This window comes from Trachurus japonicus, chromosome 7 (genome assembly GCF_045865225.1).
Source record: "Trachurus japonicus isolate A0001 chromosome 7, Traja_1.0".
Taxonomy (NCBI): Eukaryota; Metazoa; Chordata; class Actinopteri; order Carangiformes; family Carangidae; genus Trachurus; species Trachurus japonicus.
The window spans coordinates 462,031-485,749 of record NC_140913.1 but is presented as its reverse complement, the minus strand read 5'-3'; the positions used below and the strand labels follow the sequence as shown (position 1 = coordinate 485,749).

The 23,719-nt window shown below is 43.5% G+C and overlaps 1 protein-coding gene across 1 annotated transcript in view; it reads right to left on the bottom strand.

Moving 5' to 3' along the window:
• Positions 1–23,719, bottom strand: part of LOC146983892 (piezo-type mechanosensitive ion channel component 2) — a 151,013-nt gene that overhangs the window by 93,159 nt on the left and 34,135 nt on the right. The window contains exons 16-25 of the mRNA XM_085783039.1: positions 23,295–23,443; positions 23,004–23,168; positions 15,627–15,668; positions 15,427–15,459; positions 13,936–14,048; positions 13,660–13,835; positions 13,394–13,570; positions 13,145–13,306; positions 6,664–6,864; positions 2,746–2,950 (exon numbers count right to left, since the gene is read on the bottom strand). Of these exons, the coding sequence (XP_085639165.1) occupies positions 2,746–2,950; positions 6,664–6,864; positions 13,145–13,306; positions 13,394–13,570; positions 13,660–13,835; positions 13,936–14,048; positions 15,427–15,459; positions 15,627–15,668; positions 23,004–23,168; positions 23,295–23,443 (1,423 nt within the window). The remainder of the gene's footprint in view (positions 1–2,745; positions 2,951–6,663; positions 6,865–13,144; positions 13,307–13,393; positions 13,571–13,659; positions 13,836–13,935; positions 14,049–15,426; positions 15,460–15,626; positions 15,669–23,003; positions 23,169–23,294; positions 23,444–23,719) is intronic.

The window sequence follows — 23,719 nt, the reverse complement described above, 5'->3', positions numbered from 1 at the left end:
GACGGAAAATAGGACTATTTAGGACTTATATTAACAAAAACATTCCACTGATATCTGCTTTAAGGTTAAGAGCACTCTGCTGAGCTTGTGTCAAAAAAGGAAGGAGTTCACTACTCTTGCTCCAACTGAAGTTGATAAAGAGATGAGGAACTTTAAGGCAGGTCTTTCAAGAGCAAGTGCTTGTAAGCTCACAGTGGAGAACCTTAAGGAAGCAGAACAAGCTATCATCCGCTATTGCCAAGGAAAGACTTTTACCAACGAAATCATGGCACTCCAGAAGGGTGAAAATGTGAAGAGAAGCAGTAGTCTTTTCAAGCTTAATCCAGTTCTCCAAGAAGGCATTGTCAGAGTAGGAGGAAGACTCAGCAGAGCCGCTATGCCTGAGGAATCAAAACAGCCAGCGATATTGCACAAAGATCTTCACATTGCAATGCTGATCCTCAGAGATATCCACGAGAACCTGGGCCACAGTGGTCGCAACCACGTGCTCTCCAAGTTGCGATCTAAGTATTGGATCCCTGTTGCAAACTCGGCTATAAGGAGAATCTTATCCAAGTGTCAGGTTTGTCGGCGCTCTCATGGAGCTACAGGGCAACAACAGATGGCCAACTTACCTCGAGACAGAGTCCTGCCAGATGAGCCTCCGTTCACCAACACTGGAGTGGACTACTTCGGCCCGTTCGAGATAAAACGCGGAAGAAGTTTGGTGAAACAATATGGCGTGATTTTTACATGCCTGGCAGTCCGTGCAATACACTCTGAGTTGGCGTCCTCTCTGGATACGGATTCCTTTATAGCTGCTCTTCGCCGTTTTATTGCTAGAAGAGGCCAGGTGAAGATCCTCCGTTCAGACAACGGAACAAACTTTGTTGGAGCCGAACGTGAGCTAAAGAGAGCCATCCAGGAGTGGAATAGCTCCAAGATCGAAAACACTCTACAGCAGAGTGGCATCCAGTGGATGTTCAATCCTCCCACTGGCTCCCATCATGGAGGGGTCTGGGAGAGGATGATCAAGTCTGTAAGGAAGATCCTGAACGTCACCCTGAGACTACAGAAACTTGATGAGGAGAGCCTACATACCCTGTTATGTGAAGCAGAGGCCATCATCAATAGTCGGCCTATAACTAAGGCATCTAGTGATCCCAACGATCTAGAGGAGCTTACGCCGAATCATCTCTTGCTCCTCAAGACCAAGCCGTCACTTCCCCCAGGCCTGTTTGACAGCCAAGATCTCTACTCACGAAGGAGATGGAAACAGGTCCAGTACATGGCAGACATATTCTGGAAGCGGTGGACAAGAGAATATCTACCACTGCTTCTAGAGCGTCACAAGTGGTCCCGCCCACGTCGCAACTTTGCCATAGGAGACATTGTGTTGGTGGTCGACGACTCTGCACCACGCAACTCCTGGGTAATGGGAAGAGTGATCCAGACAGTCCCAGACAAGTTTGGACTGATAAGTCAGGTCCGCATAAAGACCAAGACCAGCACACTGGATAGGCCCATCACAAAACTTTGCCTCCTCCAGGAAGCAGAATGAGGCAAATCTAACTCCAACAACGGAAAAGAAGACTAGTTAACTCAGGAGGACTTTAATTTATTTGGCTCCTCGTTATATATTGTGGTAATTGTCTCCAGTTAAGAGTACAATTAGGGGCCGGTATGTGGGAGCCAAAGTGTGTTTTGTGTGCTTCTAGGGGTTTTGTTTGTTTATATCGTAAAGTTCACATTATTGTAAATAAATAATTGATTTGTTTTGGATAAATAGTTGATTAAAAATAGGCAAAAGATTAGTTAAATTCATGTGATTTAATTCATAATAAGTTAAAAAGGATTTTTTGTAACCTATGTAACTGTCGCTTTAAGAGGACAGAGGCAGTTGAGGCTTGGTGAGGCATGAGCCACACAGTTTTCTTACCGTAGTGCCTTTTTGAATGAGAAAACTTTGATTTTGGGTTACTCCTGTAATAAGATACCTTTGGAAAACAAGGAATAAATACATTCTTTCTAATCTTTTTACACCGGAGTCCTGTGGACATTTTTTCCATGCAGTAAAGGTGCACGAGTCAAGTTAACCTGGCTAAAAGCTTCAACTCCCACATCAATTAATCGATCATCGATCGATAAGGTCTATCAACTATCGATTAATGAATTACTCGATAATTTGCATCCCTAGTGTTAAATCACAACATGAATGGTGCCCTGTTGTGAGGCATCTTAATAATGATCTTATAGTTGGGACAAACCCCAACACTGTCAAATTTAAAAGTTCTCTCTCTCTCTGCTGTCATCCAGCCGTCATTTCAGCAAAACTCTCAGCCCACCTCCACCCCGGCACCACCTCCATCAATACAGACCGTCTTAATCTGGATCTTCAACCGAGAAGTTCCCTCATCAGGTGACCTCAAGCTTCCCTACCACCACCAGTGTCTAGGCCCGGGGGGATAGAACTTCTTCAGATGCAAGCTTCAAAGTTTATTTTGTGCACAATAAATGTAATTTTATCTTCATCTTCAAACCTGGCTCTCTTGTCTTAAATAGTCTGTCCTGATTGAATTTACCTTGAGAATATTTATTTTCTTTCACTGGCAGAAATGGGCTTCCATATTTTTCTTACATGCTTCCGAGTTCCTCACAAGTGTTTTCAGAACAAACTGCTGTTGCTTTTCATGATTTTTAAAAAGCATCCCTCAAGCTACAAAGTTTTTCAGACAGAAATACCATAGATGATCAAATATCCCGTACCAGCACAGAAAGCCGGAGGGATGCCAATGCAGAGCAGGTACTGCAGCACCATCAGCCCTGCTGTGAAGTAGCAGTATTTAAGCCACACCTCCCCTATAGCCTTCCTCCGTCGCCGTGAGATGACAGCCAGTAGCGCACAGGAATGGAGCAGGGCATAGAAATCCATTCTCTGTCCAACCACATTCACTGCCACAATCAAACTGATCTAAGAGAAAATGCACGCATGACAAAAAAGTCAGTGTTGAATATATCATACAGCCTGTACATATAGACAAACAAATGTGGACACACACACGCACACACACACACACACACACACACACACACACACACACACACACACACACACACACACACATACGTCATTGGCTTCCTGTCTATATCAGATTTGATTTGAAGGTGCTTGCGCCTTCCACCTGGCTGATCTGCTTCAACCTTATACTCCATGTCTAGACTCTTCTCTTTGACATCTTCAGATTTAAGTAATATAAAAAATGTAATTTATTAAATCTTCAGTTTGCATTGTCACAAAATAAATTGAAAAACCACATTTTAAATTAATTTGGTTTATATAGGGGCAAATAGAACATGTAAAAATAGTTATTAATAGAAGTTGTGCTCCATCAGGGAATGACACCTGCAACTTGTGTCTGAGGTGTATCTGTAGCAACAACACAAAATTAGATCTTTACAAAATGCTATTTGAGTGCAGATTTTTGTTATTTTACAACCACACGCCTTAGTTTTTCAGTTTTGCATTTTTCTTGGTTGTCTTTTTTGTGTCTTAAATGAGCCAGCCAACCAAAATGTTCTTACCTAAGCAATAACATAGCACTTTACCCTGAAATGTTTGTTTTTTTAAAAGGTTTTTTGTTAGCCATTTTTAAGAGAGTTCATGTTTATGTCATTAACAAAACATTTTGTCATTACCAGAACACACATTCATTACTGTTACAGTACATTTAAAGTTAGAAAACAATGCTTTCTGTTACCTTGGTTCTTACCTCAGTCATTGTGGAAAAGTGTTTAAAAGGCTGCATTTAGATTCTCTGAAACTACTGCAGTTCAAATATTTTGATTATAAAATATTTTGTTGTTGATCCAAGGCAATATTTGATAAGTTAGTTAGAAAATGTTAAAAATATATTTTAAACGTACTTATATTTAGTAGGGGAGACTGGGGATGGTTGTAACAAGGGGATAACAGCATCACTTTCACCAATAGAGTAGAGTAGAGTAGAGAATACTTTATTCATCCCGAGGAGGGAAATTCATATTAGTGTAGTAGCTCACACGACAATGACACAATAGGGGATAACATTAGAGTTATATGATCAATATCATGTGCATGGCTGTGTCAATAAGTTTGTAGGTTAGGTTAAATTTTGACTAGTATCAATACCATTGAAGTTTGAATTAGGTAACTTGTATAACATGAAAGAGCAGGTTCTTAGGTAAAATGTGAGTCATTTCATTGATGTTCATTTCAAACCACCATGTTGGTACAGCTGGTCACACAATGGCTGACAGGGCTGGGGATGGTTGTATCACACCTTTTATCTTTGTTGTTTTATTAAGTGTCAACCATCTTTCCTGGAATTTGCATGGACTATGAGCTGCTTCTGATCTCCTGTTGAAGGTCTCCATTCATACATGTTCACCATTCACTGGTATTATCAGAATATGTTCTGTAAGACAGCTATTCTAATGTTAGGATCCACACCACTGTCACTCTTCTTCATTAAACCATCAGTGATGAGTTATTTTTGTTCATACTGAACCACAGGAAGATGCTTTAGTGTTGGAACATGCACAATGAATTTACATAGATGGTGCAGTCTCAGTTTTTAATCTCATTTTACAATTTACAAATATCTTCAACTCATCTCTATTGCAGTGCTCCGTCCCCAGGTGCCTGAAAACATCCACCATCGTGCCAGTCCCCAAGCAGACAGCAGTGACTGAGCTGAATGATTACAGGCCTGTGGCACTGATGCCTGTAATCATGAAGTGCCTGGAGAGACTGGTGCTTAATCACATCAAGTCGTGCCTTCCACCCACTCTGGACCCTCATCAGTATGCCTATAGGAGCAACAGGTCAACTGATGACGCCATCTGCACTGCACTTCACACTGTACTGCACCACCTGGACCTATGCAAGGCTGCTGTTTGTGGATTACAGCTCCGCCTTTAACACCATCTTACCCAGCAGGCTGTTCTCCAAAATGCACAACCTGGGCATAGAGCATAACATCTGCTTGTGGATCATGGACTTTTTAACCAACAGGCCTCAGTCAGTCAGGATGGGCACTTACCACTCCTCCACCCTGACACTGAGCACAGGTGCCCCACAAGGTTGCATGCTCAGCCCCTTCCTCTACTCCCTGTACATACATGACTGCACCCCAATACATAACACCAATGCCATCATCAAATTTGCTGATGACACAACAGTGGCGGGGTTGATCAGCAAAAACAACGAGTCTGCCTACAGAGAGGAAGTGCTGGGGCTGACAATGTGGTGCAAAGAAAATAACCTCACACTGAACATCAAAAAAACCAAAGAACTGATAATAGACTTTCGGAAAAAGAAAGATGCACACACACCACTCTACATTGATGGCGAGGAGGTGGAGAGGGTGACAAGTTTCAAATTCTTGGGCACCCATATCACAGAAGACCTCAAATGGACTGTTAACACCAACATGCTGGTTAAAAAGGCACGACAAAGGCTGTACTTCCTGAGAACACTCAGGAAGATCAACCTGTCTTAACACCTGCTTGTGTCTTACTACCGCAGCACCATTGAAAGCATTGTGACTCATGGCATCTTGACTTGGTACGGGAGCTGCTCTGCAGCAGACAAAAAAGCTCTGCAGAGAATCATCAAATCTGCACAATACATCACCAACTCCCAGTTACCTGCCCTGAATACCATCTTTACTTCCCGCTGTCTGCAGAAGTCACATAACATCATCATTGACCCCTCCCACCCTGCCCAACACCTCTCTGAACTTCTGCCATCCGGCAGAAGATACAGGTCCATCAGTACACGCACCACATGTTTTAAGAACAGTTTCTACCCCACAGCCATAACCACATTGAACAATGCACTACAACCATAATGTGAATTATTACCCTAATGTATTAGTACTGTACTGTAGTACTGTTTACTGTATCGTGCAATGTCTGTACATTGGTACTGTTGAGTGCGTGATGCTTCAGAATGTGTGTGGATCAGTGAGTGAATGATGTTGTGTGAGTGATGTATATTGTTTTAGTATTTATTTATTTTATTATCTTATTATCTGACTGTGCACTTTGAATTTCGTTGTACACACAAGTACAATGACAATAAAGTATCCTGAAATCTTGAAATCTTGAAATTTTAGAATAGAATAGAATAAGTACTTTACCCCACATCAATTCTGTGATATAGTTTGAGAAGTTTAAGGCACTGCTATTTGTGTCAAAATTTGAGAGCCTTACCATGAACACTCTGCAAGTTATGTGAGCTGAGACATAAAGTGTTGCAACCATCCCCAGTCTCCCCTACATTCTCTTCCACCAGCACTTGTTATATTACAGTTACTAGAATGATTGTCAAAACTTTGCATGTCATATCATTTTGCTAATGCGCCATTTTGGTTTCTTGATGACATTTGTTGCATCTTTGAGAAAGGCATTAAAATGTCAAAATGATCTTGAAGGTCAATCAGAGCTAAGCTAAGATCTTTGTTCCAGACTGTCCAAGAAAGAAAAAACTGAGTTTAAAGAGATTTATTTTTTTAAGATTTCAAAGGTCAAGGTCAAGATAACTTCTGGTGAGAATTGGCACTATAAAAATAGAAATTGACTTGACACACACACACACACACACACACACACACACAGACTCTTCAGTCCTGAAAAAAGTACCTCCAGTCCAAATTTGTAGAAGAAAAAGTTGATGAAGTACTTGATGCAGGGCAGGATACCATGATCCAGGTGCTGCCTGGTAATGTCCTGGTAGATGATGCTAAAGGCCGGGGTCTTCAAGTCATTGTGGAGACGGAAGTAGAGCTGGTGGCGATGAACAGTCACCTCAAACGTCAGCAACCCCAGCACCATCAGATGGTTCTACAACACAACACAAGTTTGAGGGGAAAAAGAACTGACACAACCCAAAGGTCTGACTGTATGATGACATTCAGTTTCAATCAAAAATTGTTGAAGAGATAGTTCATCATTTTGTCCAATTTGCCTATTGACTTAACCCCTATAGTCATAGGAGTAGGTTCATTACCTTTAATTGTCAGTGCGAGCTGTTTTTAGATCAGCGGGGCAGAGACGTAAGCTGCTCAGGTAACACAGCAGTACTTTCGCCTTTCTCTCATCAAACTCATCAAGCACACAATCCAACAGCCCCAAAACACTCTTGTGGACAAGACCTGCACATTCACCACACTATGAAATAATAATGGAACATTACGATTGCAGAGTTGTTTTCGAGGCAAATGTGTAGCCGGAACTACATTCCCGCAAAAACGCAAGTAGTTCCAAGTATTTGCTTCATGTGTTGTAATGTTACATAATTAGGGGCCAGGCAGCATCAGCTGCCAGGACCCTATTGTTTTCCTCAGTGTTCTTCTTTCTTTCTTCTTTCTTCATTCTTCTTCCAAGGAAATCCTATACTTCCCATGCATAATCAGTGAAAAAAATTTCACAGAAATGTTTGACCCCATGCCAGATTTACTCAACTCCAAGGACATGTCAATATTTGTCCTGACATGAAAATGCCGGATGTCCTCAACTAGTAACACAAGACAATAGTCCTGATGGTGGCGTTACAGCATCTAAATTAAAAAACTTTGAAAATAAATTCATAACAGATCAACCATATGTGCTACAGCTTTGCAACTTTCACTTTAAAACTGCCTAATTTTGTCTATAAAAAAATTGCCCAGCCCCGACCATTGCTGCGCAGCAGCTACAATTATACATTATTATCACATAGTGTGGTGAATGTGCAGGTCACAACTTGTCCACCAGAGTGTTTTGGAGTTGTTGGATTGTGTATTTGATTATTTGGTTGTACCATGAGCCTCCATTGCGTTAGCTGAGCAGCTCATGCTTCTGCCCTGCTGATCTAAAACCCAATCTAAAAACCTTGCACCGATAATTAAAGGTAATGAATCTTCTCCTAAGACTATAAGGATTACTGTATGGCAATAGGCGAATTTGCCAAAATGTTGAACTATCGCTTAAACAATTAGATTATAAAATGTAAAGATTTTAATAGTAGTATTGCTGTTAATATTGCTGTTCCTCATTTTGTGGTTTTAATATCTGTGGTGCATCTACCATGCTTATCTTAAAGCAGAAGTAAGCGATCCGGTGGTTTTGGCTAACTTCCTGTCAGCAGATGGAGTTAGCAGTCCCCGCCCTCGTCCCTACGTCACCACATTCACGCGCATCCCTTGGCTTCACACACAGAGAGGACCGCCCCTTTATGCCGTTCTCTCTCCTCATTGGATAAAGGTTGTAGGATACAAGGAAAGTTTTCTCTGACAAAGTGACTGACAGACCTGTGTTTCAGACCAAACACTCTATATAAGTGATTGCTGTCAGAAGATATAACTATTTAAGACTTATATTAACACAAAAATTCCGCTTACTTCCGCTTTACTAAGCATGGTGTTCAATAAATGTTGAATACCATGGGGTGCTGAGTGGCGCAGTAGATTGAGCGGGTGTCCCATATGTAGAGGCTACAGTCCTCACTGCAGTCGGCCCCGGTTCAAATCCTGCATCGGGCCGCGCTTTACTGCACGTCATTCCCCCTCTCTCTGCCTCCCCATTTCCTGTCTCTATCAATGGTACTATCCATCCAAAATATTTACTAAATATAAATATTGAATACTAAATCCTTTCACCTGGCAGTATTTGATAAACAATGTAGGCTACTAGACATTTTCCACACCCGCAGGGTCATCAGCATCGCTGGTGACAACTCCCACCCCACTCTTCAGCCTCCTGCCTGCAGGGTTCTGGAGCCTCCCCAGTCCCAGTCAGACAGCTTCTCCCAGCAGCCTGTCAGGATGCTGAGCTCTGCCCACTACCTCCCCCCGGCCCCCGGCCATCGCCCCGCCCACTCTAACACACCCTGCCTCAGACTCATACACTCACTATCTCTACTGTCAATGTACACCTCCCTGTCCACTGTAACAGACCATTATACGCACAAGGACTCTACCTCAGCTGCTGTTGCACATAAACTGTATGAGTATACAGTACTATTTGTTACATTTTACTCCAGTGTGCAATCTGTCCTGTACCTTACTGTCCCATTTGCCATCTTAAAGGGATATTCCGGCGTAAGTTTAACCCATGGTCCAACGCACCGTAACACGGAGTTAGACCCCCCCTCGGGAGTCTGCTAACCGCTAGCTTCTCTAGTTGTAACAACGTTAGAAATGACCGCATCATAACAAACAGTGCAGTATATGGATCCATCCACCGATCAAAAAGCCACTTACAGCCACAAATAATGCTCAGAACAGCACCAAACGTCATCAACAGTACAAACAGGGTCCCGAGGCACCAAACATCTGTTAGCTTAGCCTGGTTTCTCTTGAAAAGAGACGAAAACCTTAGTTAGTCCAGGCACTAACAACACACACCGAGGCCGACTGGCAGCACAGACATCTGGTTTCAGCGGCCACCGACAGGCAGTGACCACCAGACTGACCACTTGATTCCCCCAGGTCCAGCATTTAGACTCCACCGGCTCTCTCCCTCTGTCACTTTTAGAACGTCTCTGCTTTTAGCCTCCATTTCCAGAACATAGTCTCCACCGCAGCTGCCCCTCTTTCACTTTACTCCTCCATTTTCTTCAGCTTGTCTTCAGTAAACTCGGTCTCAAACGGATAGTGGCGCCCATCGAAATGAAACCAGTCGTTGTTGTTCTCAAACTCCATAAACTTAGCCGTGTCCGTGATGTCTCCTTACAGACAGTCTCTTCCGGCAACGAACGGCGTCCTGATCGCACGTGTGACGTCGCTTTGATCGGTGGATAGTGGATCCGTATACTGCGCTGTTTGTTATGGTGCGGTCATTGCTAACGTTGCTACAACTAGAGAAGCTAGTGGTTAGCAGACTTCATCTCTCGAGGGGGGGTCTAACTCGGTGTTACGGTGCGTTGGACCATGGGTTAAACTTACGCCGTAATATCCCTTTAAGATCGAAACCTTGTTTACAAAGGTGAGCTGGCCAAGAGGTCCGCACAGACATTATAATCGGTTAGTACTAATCAAAGATAGTTTACAAACAACAAACAAAGTTAAAAAATAAATTAGAAAATTGTAAGCAAGCCGCTAATTATGTGATAATGTCAAGAAATACCCCAGAAATGACAAGTAATTGCATCATAATGTCTAGAAATAACCCAGAAATAACGGTCAATTTCATAGAAATGTCGAGAAATATAGCCGAGAAAGAAATAATTGATTGTAATTGACAATTGCAAGGACTTGGTGGAGAAAAATTCTGGCCTTTCCCAAAAAATTCAAAGCATAAAAAGCATGTGTAATCTTTTGCCCTTATGAAAAACATGATATTACTGTGAAACTGACAGTTTTTTCTAGGCTATTTCTTGACATTAATAAGCAATTACCGTAATTGTTATTTCTTGGCTATTTCTTGACATTATCACTTAATTAGCGGCCTGTAACTGTGCGTTCACACCAAAAGCTTCCAAAGTGTCAAAACGCCGGAAGTCAATTCATTTTCAATGAGAGCCCGGCGACACTGAGCGTCCAAAGCGTCAACAGGCGTCGCCGCGCTTCCAAAGCTTCCAAAGCTTCCAAAGCGTCCAAAGTATCACCAGATGAGAAGTTGAACCCTGGTTAACTTTAGGGTAATTAGCTATGACGCGGTTAAGCGGCAACCGGCGGCAACCTGTCAGAATAGAGATGTCCGTCGGCTGCCTTTTTTTCCCCTTTTTTTGTATTTCGGCTCCCCAATGACCAGCGCGATCGAACTTTGACATCAGTCACGTGACGAGCGACCAAAGCGACTGAAAATATTTGCCGTTTTGGAAGCTGTCTTGTCTGACGCCCACCCTCGAGCGTTTTTGACGCTTTGGAAGCTTTTGGTGTGAACGCACAGTAAATTAAAGGGTTATCAACTCGTAAAAAAAACGTTATTTCAGACAATCATTTCTGTTGTATTGTATATTGTTGGAAAGCCTGTTGGAAATCTTTCCACGGGTCTTTCTTCTCCTATGAGGAGTACTAATGACTTAATCTGTTTCACTTGGTTTGTCCACAGGTCTGTGGACTTAGCTTAAAGCTCTTAGTCAGGGATAGAAAGAAATGCCAACACAGAGTCTCCAGGTTTCTGTGTTCAACAGCACTCAATGTCAAAGTGAGCCTTCATTTTAGACTGGGAGCAAGATGGTGCCTCTTTCGCTACTGTACAGGCATGGTGAAGATGCTTCTTGAAAGACCTGGCACAGTCCAGCACATTCTGACAAGGAGGACATCTCCAGTCAGCTGCATGAACCATGTGGCCAAATACCAGTTCTGCAGGGCTGAAATCCAATGATGCCTGAACAGTTTCTTGAATACCAAAGAGCAGGAATGAATGCCCCCGTCCCATTGCTTACCAGTGTCAAGACAATAGGCACGCAACATACAGTACGTCTACATGCAGAGCTTAATCGAGCTATGCTCAAAATTCGATTTTGGCGTCAAGTCGGACTTCTGTCCTTGTCTCAATATACATGCAACTGAGAAAACCGAATAACTGACGGGTCCATCGCCCCCTCATGCGGCGTCACCTGTCATTTCAGCGGGTTAATATGCCGCCTGTCCTGTTGACTTTTCTGTCACCTCGTAAAAAACTGAATATAAACAACTTAGTAAGCTTAATAATAAATTCTCAACTGCAGTTCCCGACCAGATGCGGCTGGATGCGCGCTGAGGATACGCCCCCCACCCCCCTCTCTCTTTTTTAACACTCTTGCTGGTGGCGCTGTGTGAAATGCCTTGAATCAGCGCTGTTGTTGGGTTTTTGTCTTTACTTTGCGGGGTTTGGGCGGCTTCTCTGCTCCACTTGGTGCCGTCTCTATTGTGGAGCATGCGCACATGCATTGTCCAGTTATACTCCGACTAAGGCGTATACATGACGGAGAAAATCGAATTCCAATCGCATTATCTGGGTGTCTTAATCGGAGTTCTCCAACTCCGATTTCAGTCGGACTAAGGTGTTTACATGCACTTCAGTTATCCAGTTCTAGTCGGATTAAGGCAATAATTCGGTTTTTTCAAGTGTCATGTAAACGTACTGATAGTGTAGTGGAAGCACTCTAATGCCCCCTGGCTCTCTGGGTGATAGGCACTAGAGACATGATGTTTCACAGCCAATGCTTCTAACACCTCACCAAACACTTGCATCACAGTACTGTACATTTACAGTATTTCATAGGCAAACAGAACTTAAACTCTTGGATGAAATCAATATGTGTCTGTTGAATTAAAACCAGAATTGTGTGGTGTGTTTTCATATCACTACTGGTTACATAACACAAAGCCTGCACTAAACAGAAGTACTGTTATGAATGCACATGTGGCCGATGTTGTTGGTTCAGACTTGCCCTAGGTGAGAATCGAACCCGCGGTCTCCCGCAACGCAGGCGACGATGCTTTTATGGGTGAGTGAGTTGGTACCGCTAACCGCCACAACCTGTCACTTCTCCATACTGGTCCCTCATGACTGTGGTACACCCGTGGACCTCCGTTACACACAGACAAGACTTTTAACTAAATAAGGTGCGTTTCCACTGCAGGAACTTCGGAGTAATTTTCCGGGGCCAGCCCCGTTGGTGCGTGTCTCCACTGCAGGAACCTCCCCCACAGGGCCGCTTACAGGAACCTTTACAGGGCCGAAGTCCCTGCCTGGGGGTAGGTACTCGGCCCTGAAAATGTCCCGGTGGGGCTTGAGATTTACTCTGTGCTGAGAATAACTCAGTAAAAGATGAGAGTAGCAGTAGGCCTGGTAAAAAAATAAAAAAATAAAAAATTGTGGTAAATAGGCGATCGCGGGATTACGTGACGATCGAGACGGCATTTTTATTTTTATCTTTTAAGAAAGCGTCTATAGGCTACTGACAGAAAAAAACAACAACAAGAAAAAAAAAACGCTGCACAACGACCACGTGATCAAAACTGTTGCACGTCGCCATCAGAGCCCGGTGGGTCCTGTCTGCAGTGGAGACACAGCCACCGAGAGGGCCGAGTGAGAGGACGGTTCCTGTAGAAGTTCCCACCCCCTCCTTTTACCAGGAACTCCTGCAGTGGAAACGCGGCTATAATCTTTCTTTTATATATCCCTATACTATTATATAATATGACAGTACCCTGAGACAGGGGAGGATCCTGCCCTCACACTTGCGCAGTGCTCCACACCAGTAGACAGGGTCTACGGGCTCAATGTAGAGAATAGATCTACTGAGCAGCTCCACCATGTGCCCCCTTAGCTCAGCACCATCCAGGTCTGAGCTATTGGAAGGTAGCAGGCCCTGAGATACAAAAAACAAAGGAAGGTGAGTTATTCTTAAGAGATTATTATCTTATGTATCAAGCCAAACACAGTTATGCATACTCACAGAAGTGCAGTTGGAGGAGTAATCGAGGGGTTTGATTACTTTGAGTTGGTAAAACATCTTGCACACTACCATGACACAAGCCCATACTGCAGAGATGCTTGATGCCAAAGGTCGTAACCGTGGCAGCGGCAGTGCTATCACCCACAAAACCAGGAAGAGAAAGTTCATCAGAGAAACCTGTGAAAATAGAAATCATGTGGTCCTTATGTTTCCATTAACATACCTATACTATTCTCATTTCACCATAAACAGACCAAACATCCCACCTCCTGCAGTGCCACCCAAATGATGCCAGTGGAAACAATTTTGAGGTTGTGGAGTTCTAGCAGTCTCCAGCATAGCTCCTGGAGCCTGAGGAGTCCTGACAGAACCTGCACTGTTAGCAAGCCCACTTGGTCCACCATCACAATCCACTTGTTCTCTTGACGGCTGGGGACACTTCCTGGGAGGACAAAAGGGACCAAGTGGATGGATGGAGTATCACACATAATTTGAACATCACATTTGCTACCTTAATGGAAAGAATTTTTTTTTTTAACTACCCTCTACTGTTGTCTCCTCTGGCTCCTCTGCTTCTTTATCCAGAGAGGTTTGCAGTGTAACGCTGTCCAGAGTCTCCTGACTTCTCCCCTCTCCCATCTGCTCCTTCAGAAACCTGCAGGCCGGTGAAAGCTAAACATTCTAGGGCTCTCATTTCGTAGACCAGGCGCAGGCGCAGCGCACCTGCCCTGCGCCTCGCATGCGCCGTGCCAACGGGGTGTGTCCAGGCGCACTTTGCCATTTCCGTGCACGGCACAGCAGAGCCGTTGCCCAGTAAAAAAAAAAGCAACAAAAAAAACACACACGTGACTGATGTTGTTGTGGCCTGCACCGAGTTTCCCGCACCATGGCCGACGATGCTAACTGTTCCGCCAAGAGGTCAATGACCACTTGGCAAGTGCATTAGCAGGTCTTTTTATGGGTGAGTGAGTTTAACTCTGGTACCGCTAACCGCCACACGCTGTCACTTCTCCTTACTGGTACCTCGTGACTGTTACTATACCCGCGGACCTCCATTACACATACACACACACCCCTTTTCCACTGATAAAGACACTCATATTAATAGTAACCTATATTTAAACCCCTGTAACAAAGATGAGTAGTGTGCACAGATCACGAGGCATCGCCGAGCGTCTCTCTTTTTCTTTTTTCTTTAGAATTTTCAGAGATGGGAGATGCCGAATATCTGCTCACTATCTGATGCCGAGGCTGTTGTGGTTGGCTGAGAGAGATGATTGTTTGTTTTTAATTTTTCATTACAGCTGCGTGACGATGCGGCCGCTCGCCCGCTAATAAATTACAGAAATAAGTAAAGAAATAAATAAAGCGGATAATCACAACGGCACAGTGCGTAGTGTCAACACGGCAGCGACATGCAGTCATCCACCCTCACAGTCCTGCTCTTGGGACATCCGCAGCTGCTTTTTAGTCCCAGTTCGTCCCTGCTGTGTTGATTCAGGTGGAGTTTCCATTAGGCGTGCCAACAGCCTTTGATCTGATATCAGATGCAACGGGACAATCGATAAAGATATAAATGTACGTGCTGATTCAGATAGTTACATTAAATAGTGGTTGTTGTGATTATTTATTGCATTTAAATGTGCCTGGAACTGTGGAAACCTGCCTGTGAGGTCTTGGTGACGTGTGCGCACTGTGCGCCGGTCAACCAAATTACCACTGCACCGGCTGCGCCTCTCCTTGCACCGAGAGTAGACCAGGATGGAGCTGGCGAGCTTTTTGGCACGAAATTACCACTGCGCCATGCTGCTTAACGAAATTAGAGCCCTCTTATTCAGTTGTACGTGTCAGTCCGTGAAATGACTGAATAAGGCTCAAGTCAGCATCAGGGTCAGGAGTAGTTTTATAGCTTGACATGGATCCACAGACTGATAACACAACATGGAATGAACTGGTAAGAGTTTCTCATAAATCTAAATACTAAAATGAATTGCACTGTATTCCAAGTAAGCAAAACATGTACATCATCTTACCTTTTCTGTAACTTTTCAATGTTTTCTTTTAGACTAAAAGAAGAATAAAAGGGAGAGAGTATTAGTATCAATTCTGTACAAAAGTAAAGTCAACAAACTTATGAATTACTGTATCCACTGTGTGACATTTATGGGTCTTTACACAGTGTCTCAGTGAATGTGAATCAAAAATAATGTATTGAGAAAAATACTTTGCTTACACATCAGATATCACCTTGACTGAATTTGTGAGTTGTTCCTCTCTGTGGGCAGAGAAGTACAAATGAGAGAGAGATAAAGTACGTATGTAACCACAGTAAATGTAACCATCATTGAAAACATGTAACGTGTACCAAAACAAATAGGCTACTGTTTGTTCGATACTGACTTTGCAGTGCCCGATCCGTACCCGGAACAAGATCCGTTCCAGACTTCTGCGCATGCGCCGTTTTACCGCATTAGCTTCAAAGCTATGCTAACTGATAGCCTAGCAGTAGAGCAGCTAAAAGTCCGCCGTAGCGTTGTTAAAACGTCACTTTATTAGTTTTAAATATTTTTTCATGCGAGAAAGTCACAGTTTAGAGTCCTAATCTGTGGTCAGTTCATTCAACTGACGTCTGTTTGGAAGTTTGCTCCGAGGTTTTGGGAGAAGTGCAGAGCTACCTGGGAGCAGCCACCGGGAGCTAGCTCGCTGCTCGGCTCATCTCAGAGGCAGCAGCCGGCCGGCTGAGGGGATCGACCGGTCACCCAGACGTCGTCATGCCGGTGGAGAAAGCGAGCAGATTAATTTAATTTATGGTCTCATTGATTAGTTTGTGTAAATGAAAAGTGAAGCTTCAGGTGTGTGCTGGTCAGAGGAGCAGTGCTGACTTGCTGCTGTCTGTATGTGCAGGAATCACCACATTTAAATCAATAAATAAATGTTTTACAATTAACTGATCGGCCTACATTACATTTAATTTAATCAGAAATAGAACAGAGGGGAATTCGATGCCACGTGCTTGTGTTTTTCCTCATAGAACGTCTCTGTTTTCATCCATATCCGCGGTGTCTGCTGTAAACTAAAAGAAGGGGGGAAGTGCGCATGTGCGTGCGCATGCACAGAAGCGTCTGGAACGGATCGTGTTCCGGGTACGGATCGGGCACTGACACGCCCCCCGCCTGTTGAATTCACATACACACACAATTGTCTCCTGTCAATGACCTCATCAGTACACGACACTGTTAGCTACTGCTAGCCATTGTTACCAATACTACAGTATTTTAATAACAAGGGTTAGGGTTAACCATCTTTCCTGGAATTTTATGAGCTGCTTCTGACCTTCTGCTGAAGGTCTCCATTCATACATGTTCACCATTCATTGGTATTATCAGAATAGTTCTTTAAGAAGCTTTCTAATGTTAGGATCCACACCACTGTCACTGTTCTTCATTAAACCATCAGTGATGAGTTATTTTTGTTCATACTGAACCACAGGAAGATGCTTTAGTGTTGGAACATGCACAATAAACTTCCGCAAGGGCGAAACTTTAGTTTCAGAGGTGGGGGGGACACAAGTAGGAATGGCAAATTTGTGCGTGTAGCTGTAACGTAGATGTGCAGTGTGTGTGTGTGGGGGGGGCTTCACATAGCTAATAAACAAACAGAACCTGGCCCGTAGCCAAGGGGGATCGGAGGGTTCGTTCGAACCCCCCCCCCCACACACACACACACCCGCCCCCCCCCCCCCCCCCCCCCTCACCCCCCACCACACCGCTGCCGCAAATGCGGTGCTTGTCTTTAGGCTCTCTAATAACTCTGATTGGTGTGGGATGCGTGTCCCCGTGTTAACTGGACTGCTGCTGAAGCAAACAGCCCAAAGCCTGTGAGTTCTAGCCAATCATAGCGCAGTAGGGCGCCGCGCGAGTTGACGCTCTGCAACCTGCGGTGCGGTGCGTCAGCAGCACTGTCATGCTGCTCTGAAGTCCTGCTCCTGGCATCAAGCTGAACGGGCCTGGAAGTTAAAAGCCGAACCCGGTCCGACCCGCGGGTGTTGAAACCCGGACCCTGAATTAAGTGCGTCCGAACCCGGCCAAAAGAAAAGAGAAAGAGAGAGAGAGAAGCCGAGTAGGAGCGCGACCTGACCTAATTAATGTCTACATATTTTCGGACTGAACTGACGCGTCCGGTCCATGAGAAGGTCCATGCACACCTGGTAGCCCAAAAGAACAGCCAGGCAGCCTAGTCCAGAGAGCAGAGGAGAGGGAGACAGCAACAGGTGTGTGCGTGTGTGTGTGTGTGTGTGTGTGTGTGTGTGTGTGTGTGTGTGTGTGTGTGTGTGTGTGTGTGTGTGTGTGTGTGTGCGTGCGTGCGTGCGTGCGTGCGTGTGCATGTGCGTGTGTTATACCTGCAACCTCCAAATGGGAATGGGAGCCTCCTTTCATTAATTAATATCTGACAGTAGCTACAGCCATCATACAGATGAGAACAGGGTAGTGGTGGTGTGGTCTTAAAGAGGCTGAAGCAGAGGAAACTGGCCTTGAAAGGCTGGTCCAGGTCAAAAGATTGAAAAAAAAGTTTTGTTTTTTCTCACCAGCCACAGCTCCCCACTAGACTAGTGTCATACAGTCCAGCCATTCGTGCCATTACAAAGATAGAAACCTCAGTCAGTAGCCTAGTATATATATATATTTTTTTTATCTGAAGTGAATGTTGTCTTCCCATTATATTCTTCTCAGAGTACACCAGAATGCTTCATTTACCTCTTAAAATCATAAATGTGTGTGTGTGTGTGTGTGTGTGTGTGTGTGTGTGAGTGAGTGTGAGAGAGAGAGAGAGAGAGAGAGAGAGATACATTTAACTACATTAAACATTATTATGATTATTGTTATGAAAAAGCTAAGCCTTTTTTTATATATATATAATAAATGAATTACATGGTGAAAATTGTGTTGTAAATGAGAGCAACAGTAAAGGATAGTGGAGGAAGAGAAACATGTGATGTCAAAGTGAAGTTATAATGGGGAAAAAAAGAAGTGTGTGCCTTTATTATTATTATTATTATTATTATTTATTTACTTTTTATTTTTGGGGGGGGGGTCCACTTTTTGGGAAAAAAGAACCCCCCCCTCCACAAGGCTGGCTACGGGCCTGCTATATATGGAGGTTTTAATGGTCGAAATACAGACATGAACCCTATGTTGCGGCAGGGGCGATTCTAGGATCAGACCTTTAGGGGGGCTCAGTCCCCAGAGGCTGGTGAACCTAGGGCCTGCCTAAATTTTGAGCATTGTAAATTTAAATGCATCAATCTGGTGCACTTTGGGCATGCACTTTGATAAATTACAATGACAACTTATTAGGGGTACTCAGCATGTTTGGTGCTGATCACTGAATGATAAGGATGAGAATTGATTGGATTTTATTGTTGTCCGTTATCATTTCTGCTTATCGATCCAATTCTTAATCGATTATTTTATACTGTATCCAAATGTCATCTCCCTACCAAAAATACATTCTTGTGGAAATGAGCCCACTACAGCAGTATATTAACACATGACGAGCAATATTAGTAGGCCTATCAGCTACTTACAGATGCTTTTGTGAAGTTAAAAATAGTTTACAATGTTTGTGAGAAAGAGAAAGAGAAATGTTAGAGAATAATGCTGGCAACAGGCCCAAGTAGGCCATTTAGGATTACTTCTATTTCACCATCTCATCTCCTCATACAGTATTATAAGCTATAACAATTAAACACACAGAAGTGTATACAAGTCTATGTCATTATACTGTGAGGTCTATGGAATGTTCTTCTATTTTCCTCTCGCCTGGTCACTTTGTGTATGAATTCTTAGAAATTCTCAACCCTGTGAGGTACAATCAAGTATTTTACTTTTTTTTTTTTTTTCAAAACAACCCGAGCTTTAAAGCAGAAATAAGCGATCCGGTGGTTTTGGCTAACTTCCTGTCAGCCGATGGAGTTAGCAGACCCCGCCCTCGTCCCTACGTCACCACATTCACGCGCATCCCTTGGCTGCACACACAGAGTGTGTGCATGCCGTTCTCTCTCCTCATTGGATAAAGGTTGTAGGATACAAGGAAAGTTTTCTCCTCGGCTTACAGCAGAGCAGAGTGACTGACAGACCCGTGTTTCAGACCAAACACTCTATATAAGTCAGTACGTTTACATGACACTTGAAAAAAACGAATTATTGCCTTAATCCGACTATAACTGGATAACTGAAGTGCATGTAAACACCTTAGTCCGACTGAAATCGGAGTTGAGAACTCCGATTAAGACACCCAGATAATGCGATTGGAATTCGATTTTCTCCGTCATGTATACGCCTTAATCAGAGTATAACTGGACAATGCGTGTGCGCATGCTCCACAACAGTAGAGACGGCACAAAGTGGAGCAGAGAAGCCGGCCAAACCCGGCAAAGTAAAAGAAAAAAAACCAACGTCAGGGCCGATTCAATGCATTTCACACAGCGCAACCAGCGAGAGTGTTTTATATAAAAAAATAAAATAAAGAGAGAGAGAGAGAGAGAGATGAAAAAAGGAAGCCCCTTTCCTATTCTCAGCGCGAATCCGGCCCAGACTGACGCGTCTGGTCGGGAACTGCAGTTGAGAATTTATTAGTAAGCTTATAAGTTGTTTATATTCAGTTTTTTACGAGGTGACAGAAAAGTCAACAGGACAGGGGGCGTATTAACCCGCTGAAACGACGGGTGACGCCGCATGAGGGGGCGGACCCCGTCAGTTATTCGATTTTCTCAGTTGCATGTATATTGAGACAAGGACAGAAGTCCGACTTGACGCCAAAATCGAATTTTGAGCATAGCTCGATTAAGCTCTGCATGTAAACGTACTGAGTGATTGCTGTCGGAAGGCACAACTATTTAAGACTTATATTAACACAAATATTTCGCTTACTTCTGCTCTAAGAATATGCATGCTGTGTCATATGAATGTAGAAAAATGTATATGACCAAATATAGAGGGGGAAATAAAAAACAGAAAATTAATTGCACAAATATATGGTAAACACACAGAACATTCTTATTAAGTTGTTTTAAAATGTTATATAGCTGTTGTTTTAGGTCTTGGGGATTAAGGGGAAAATAATCAAGGCTCTAACTATGATATAGAATATATTATTTACATTATTTGCAAAAATGGCCCACTCATCTGGTATGTCTGGCATGAAAACTGAAAACTGAAGTCTGTGTTTGTAGAGAGGAAGAGAGCCACAGTGTCCCTGACATTTAGCCTACAGAGGTTCACAGACAATTTTTTGTGTTGTGTGTTTTCTGCAGCAAACACAGGTTCTCCTTCACCTCATTTAGTCGTCTCAACTCGCATAAAATGCATACATAGTAATTTACGTATTATTAATTGGGATTTAAGGGAGATTTAGGGGAGATTTACCGATAGTGATCAGAGTAACCATCTTGATGTAAATAAAACATCTTTGGCCGAAGAGTTGGAAGGAAGTCTTTCATAACGTTACCTGTCTTGAGTCTCTCCAGCTTCACTGAATGACCGACAGCTTTACTGCTGCCTTTGAAACCGTTCAAAGAGGCTGTGCTGCGCGACTTGTCAGTCGGAGCGGCCAGTGGTTGTATGGGATCTATGCACAGCTCCAGCACTTGCTGAATTTAAGGCAGGTCCTTCATTTCCTGTCTTACATTATTGGACACACTGATTAATCCAGGTGTGTCTGAGTAGTCACAATGGTCAGACACACCTGGATTAATCAGTTTGTCCAATAATGTAAGACAGGAAATAAAGGACCTGCCTTAAATTCAGGAAGTGCTGGAGCTGTGCATAGAGCCCATTGCGCGCATGTTTGGAGGGTGCGGAGATGTGTCTACCAGCGCGTCGCGGTGGGTGGTGTTATGACGTTTAAGTAGTAGCTAGCTACTGTATTAATTAGGACATATCTCGGGTTCTATTTAGTACAAACATAATTTTGGTATCGTCGGAAAGGTAAAACTGTCCTCTTCATTTGTTAGGCGGGGGTGTTTTCATTTTCATTCTTACTATATAAATTTTAACCACAAACTATGGATTAAGTTGTGGATATTATCTAAGCCTGTCAAAGACGAACACGTTTTTTTGGGGGTTTTTTTGTAGAATAACAGCATTTTTTACTCCAGGTTTTAGGGGTGCTGAGTTTCAATTAAAACGGGGCTCTGGGTTAGGCCACAAATAACAATTTTATGTTGAGCTGTCGGCTCGCGGGGTCCTGGCTCTGGCTGTAGGGAGAGGGGAGAGGGGAGGGGGGGTTGGGGCGGCGGCTGCCGCGCCGTCAGTAGCCTAGTTTTCAAACTGTAAAAAGTGGGGAGGACAAAAACATGATTTTGAAAAGTGTGGGGGGGGGGGGTCCCCAGTGGAAATTGCGCCCTTCCGGTACATAGATGCATGTTTTTTTTTTGGTTTGGTCTCAGTTTTTAGTTTTTAATCTCACTGTTACAATTTACACCAGGTTGTGTTACAACCTACCCCGGTAGTGGGTGCCACTGTAGGTTGTAACAGTGGCACTCCTTGCGTTTGACATCAAATAGTGAATTCTGTAACATAGTTTGAGAAGTTTAAGGCATTGGTATTCGTAGAGAACAAATTATGGGGCTCTGTATCAAAATTTGGGAGCCCTATGAACACTCTGCAAGTTATGTGAGCTGAGACAAAAAGTGTTGCAACCATCCCCGGTCTCCCCTACACCAATTTAAATTGTAACTGTAACGGAATACAGTTAATATTTTAAATACGTAACGCTGTTACGTGTAATCCGTTACTCCCCAACCCTGTCCACCTCACAAGTAAGCTATTCACAGGCTGGAGAGGGGGTTGGCCTGTCACTAAACATCAAAAAGACAAAGCTTATTGTTGACTTTAGACGGCAACGGGTGGAGCACCTTCCACTCATAATCAGAGAGGAGAAGGTGGAGAGGGTCTCTAGGTTGAAATTCAGGTTGAAATTAATCATATAATCGGACATGATGCGGACGTGGATGTTCTGCACTGATGCAGTCACAGACCAGAATTATAATGTAATGATGGATACAGGAAAATCAACATGCATGTTGATTTTCCGGCCTTCGCAGGAAAGTCACCTGTATCCATTTAGCTGCCACAAACCCTTAAGTGTGTGTGTATTAGGCTGGCAATGAACTGCTGAAATTGAAACTGATTTGTTGATTGAAGGAAGCAGTACTTGCTCAATAAGAAAATATAAAAATAAATAACATCCTGGAAGTAAATGTCTTGGAAGCCTGTCTGTGGTGGGTGTCAATGGTTTTCTCATTTAAATGGCAGAGGGAGGCTGTGAGGTAGTGATTAAAAACACTCCAAACATTTTAAAATCTGATATCTGGACACAAAGGATTTTTACAAAGAGACTGAGAAGCATAAACTGGACAAGTCACACACAAATGTGTAAAGCCTGACACACAAAAATGAAATATGTTGCTGGGAAAACTACCAACTTAAGAAATCACACTAGCCACCCCGTTGCCACTCTACTTACAGAACAGGCCAGGGATCAGTCAAACCCAGCACAGCCAAGAGTTGATATACAGTATATTATCTTTCTCTGCATCCATGTGTCTTACCTGGAGGACTGTCTGACAGGTATGTTGTCGAGGTCGGTGAGAGTCAGGAAGTCTGAGTTGAAGTAATGCAGTTGGAGGATACAAGCCAGTAGAAATGCAGCAGGCAGCAGAATACGTGCAAACAGCTCCACTGTGTCGTACTGCTCCAAACCCAGATCACGAAGTCTAGATGTACAAACAGAAGGAACAAGACAATAGCAGATATGAGTTTGCTTGAGGCTTTCACTTTTTTTCGTATCATTACAAAAAGACATCATAACATGAGATGTGTGCAGACACACAGACACTCACCCCTCCTCTGACATGCCCATGACCTGTCTGAACAGCCCAGACACACTTCTAAACTGGTACATGTAGATGGCTATCAACACCACCATGGAGTAGCCCACCACCACAGCCCAGAACGTCTTCAGGAGTCGACGCCAAACATCATAGCGAATCTGTGGGCCGACAGAATATATAGTTCTTTTTCTCTTGGCCTCAACAGGTTTTAACAACTTGTAATTGAAATTCCTGTTTTACTGTTACTGTCAGGGACACGAACCCAGCTCCCCCTGTAATGACACTAAACTTGGTTGATCCCAGTGATGATCACAGATGGGACTTTCTAAAGCTTGAATCTTTATAGCCTTTTAATCCATCTCTGTCAAAATGTAGTTGAAATTATAGTTTTCAATAGCACAACTGCAAGATAGAAGCCTTATGAATGATATCCA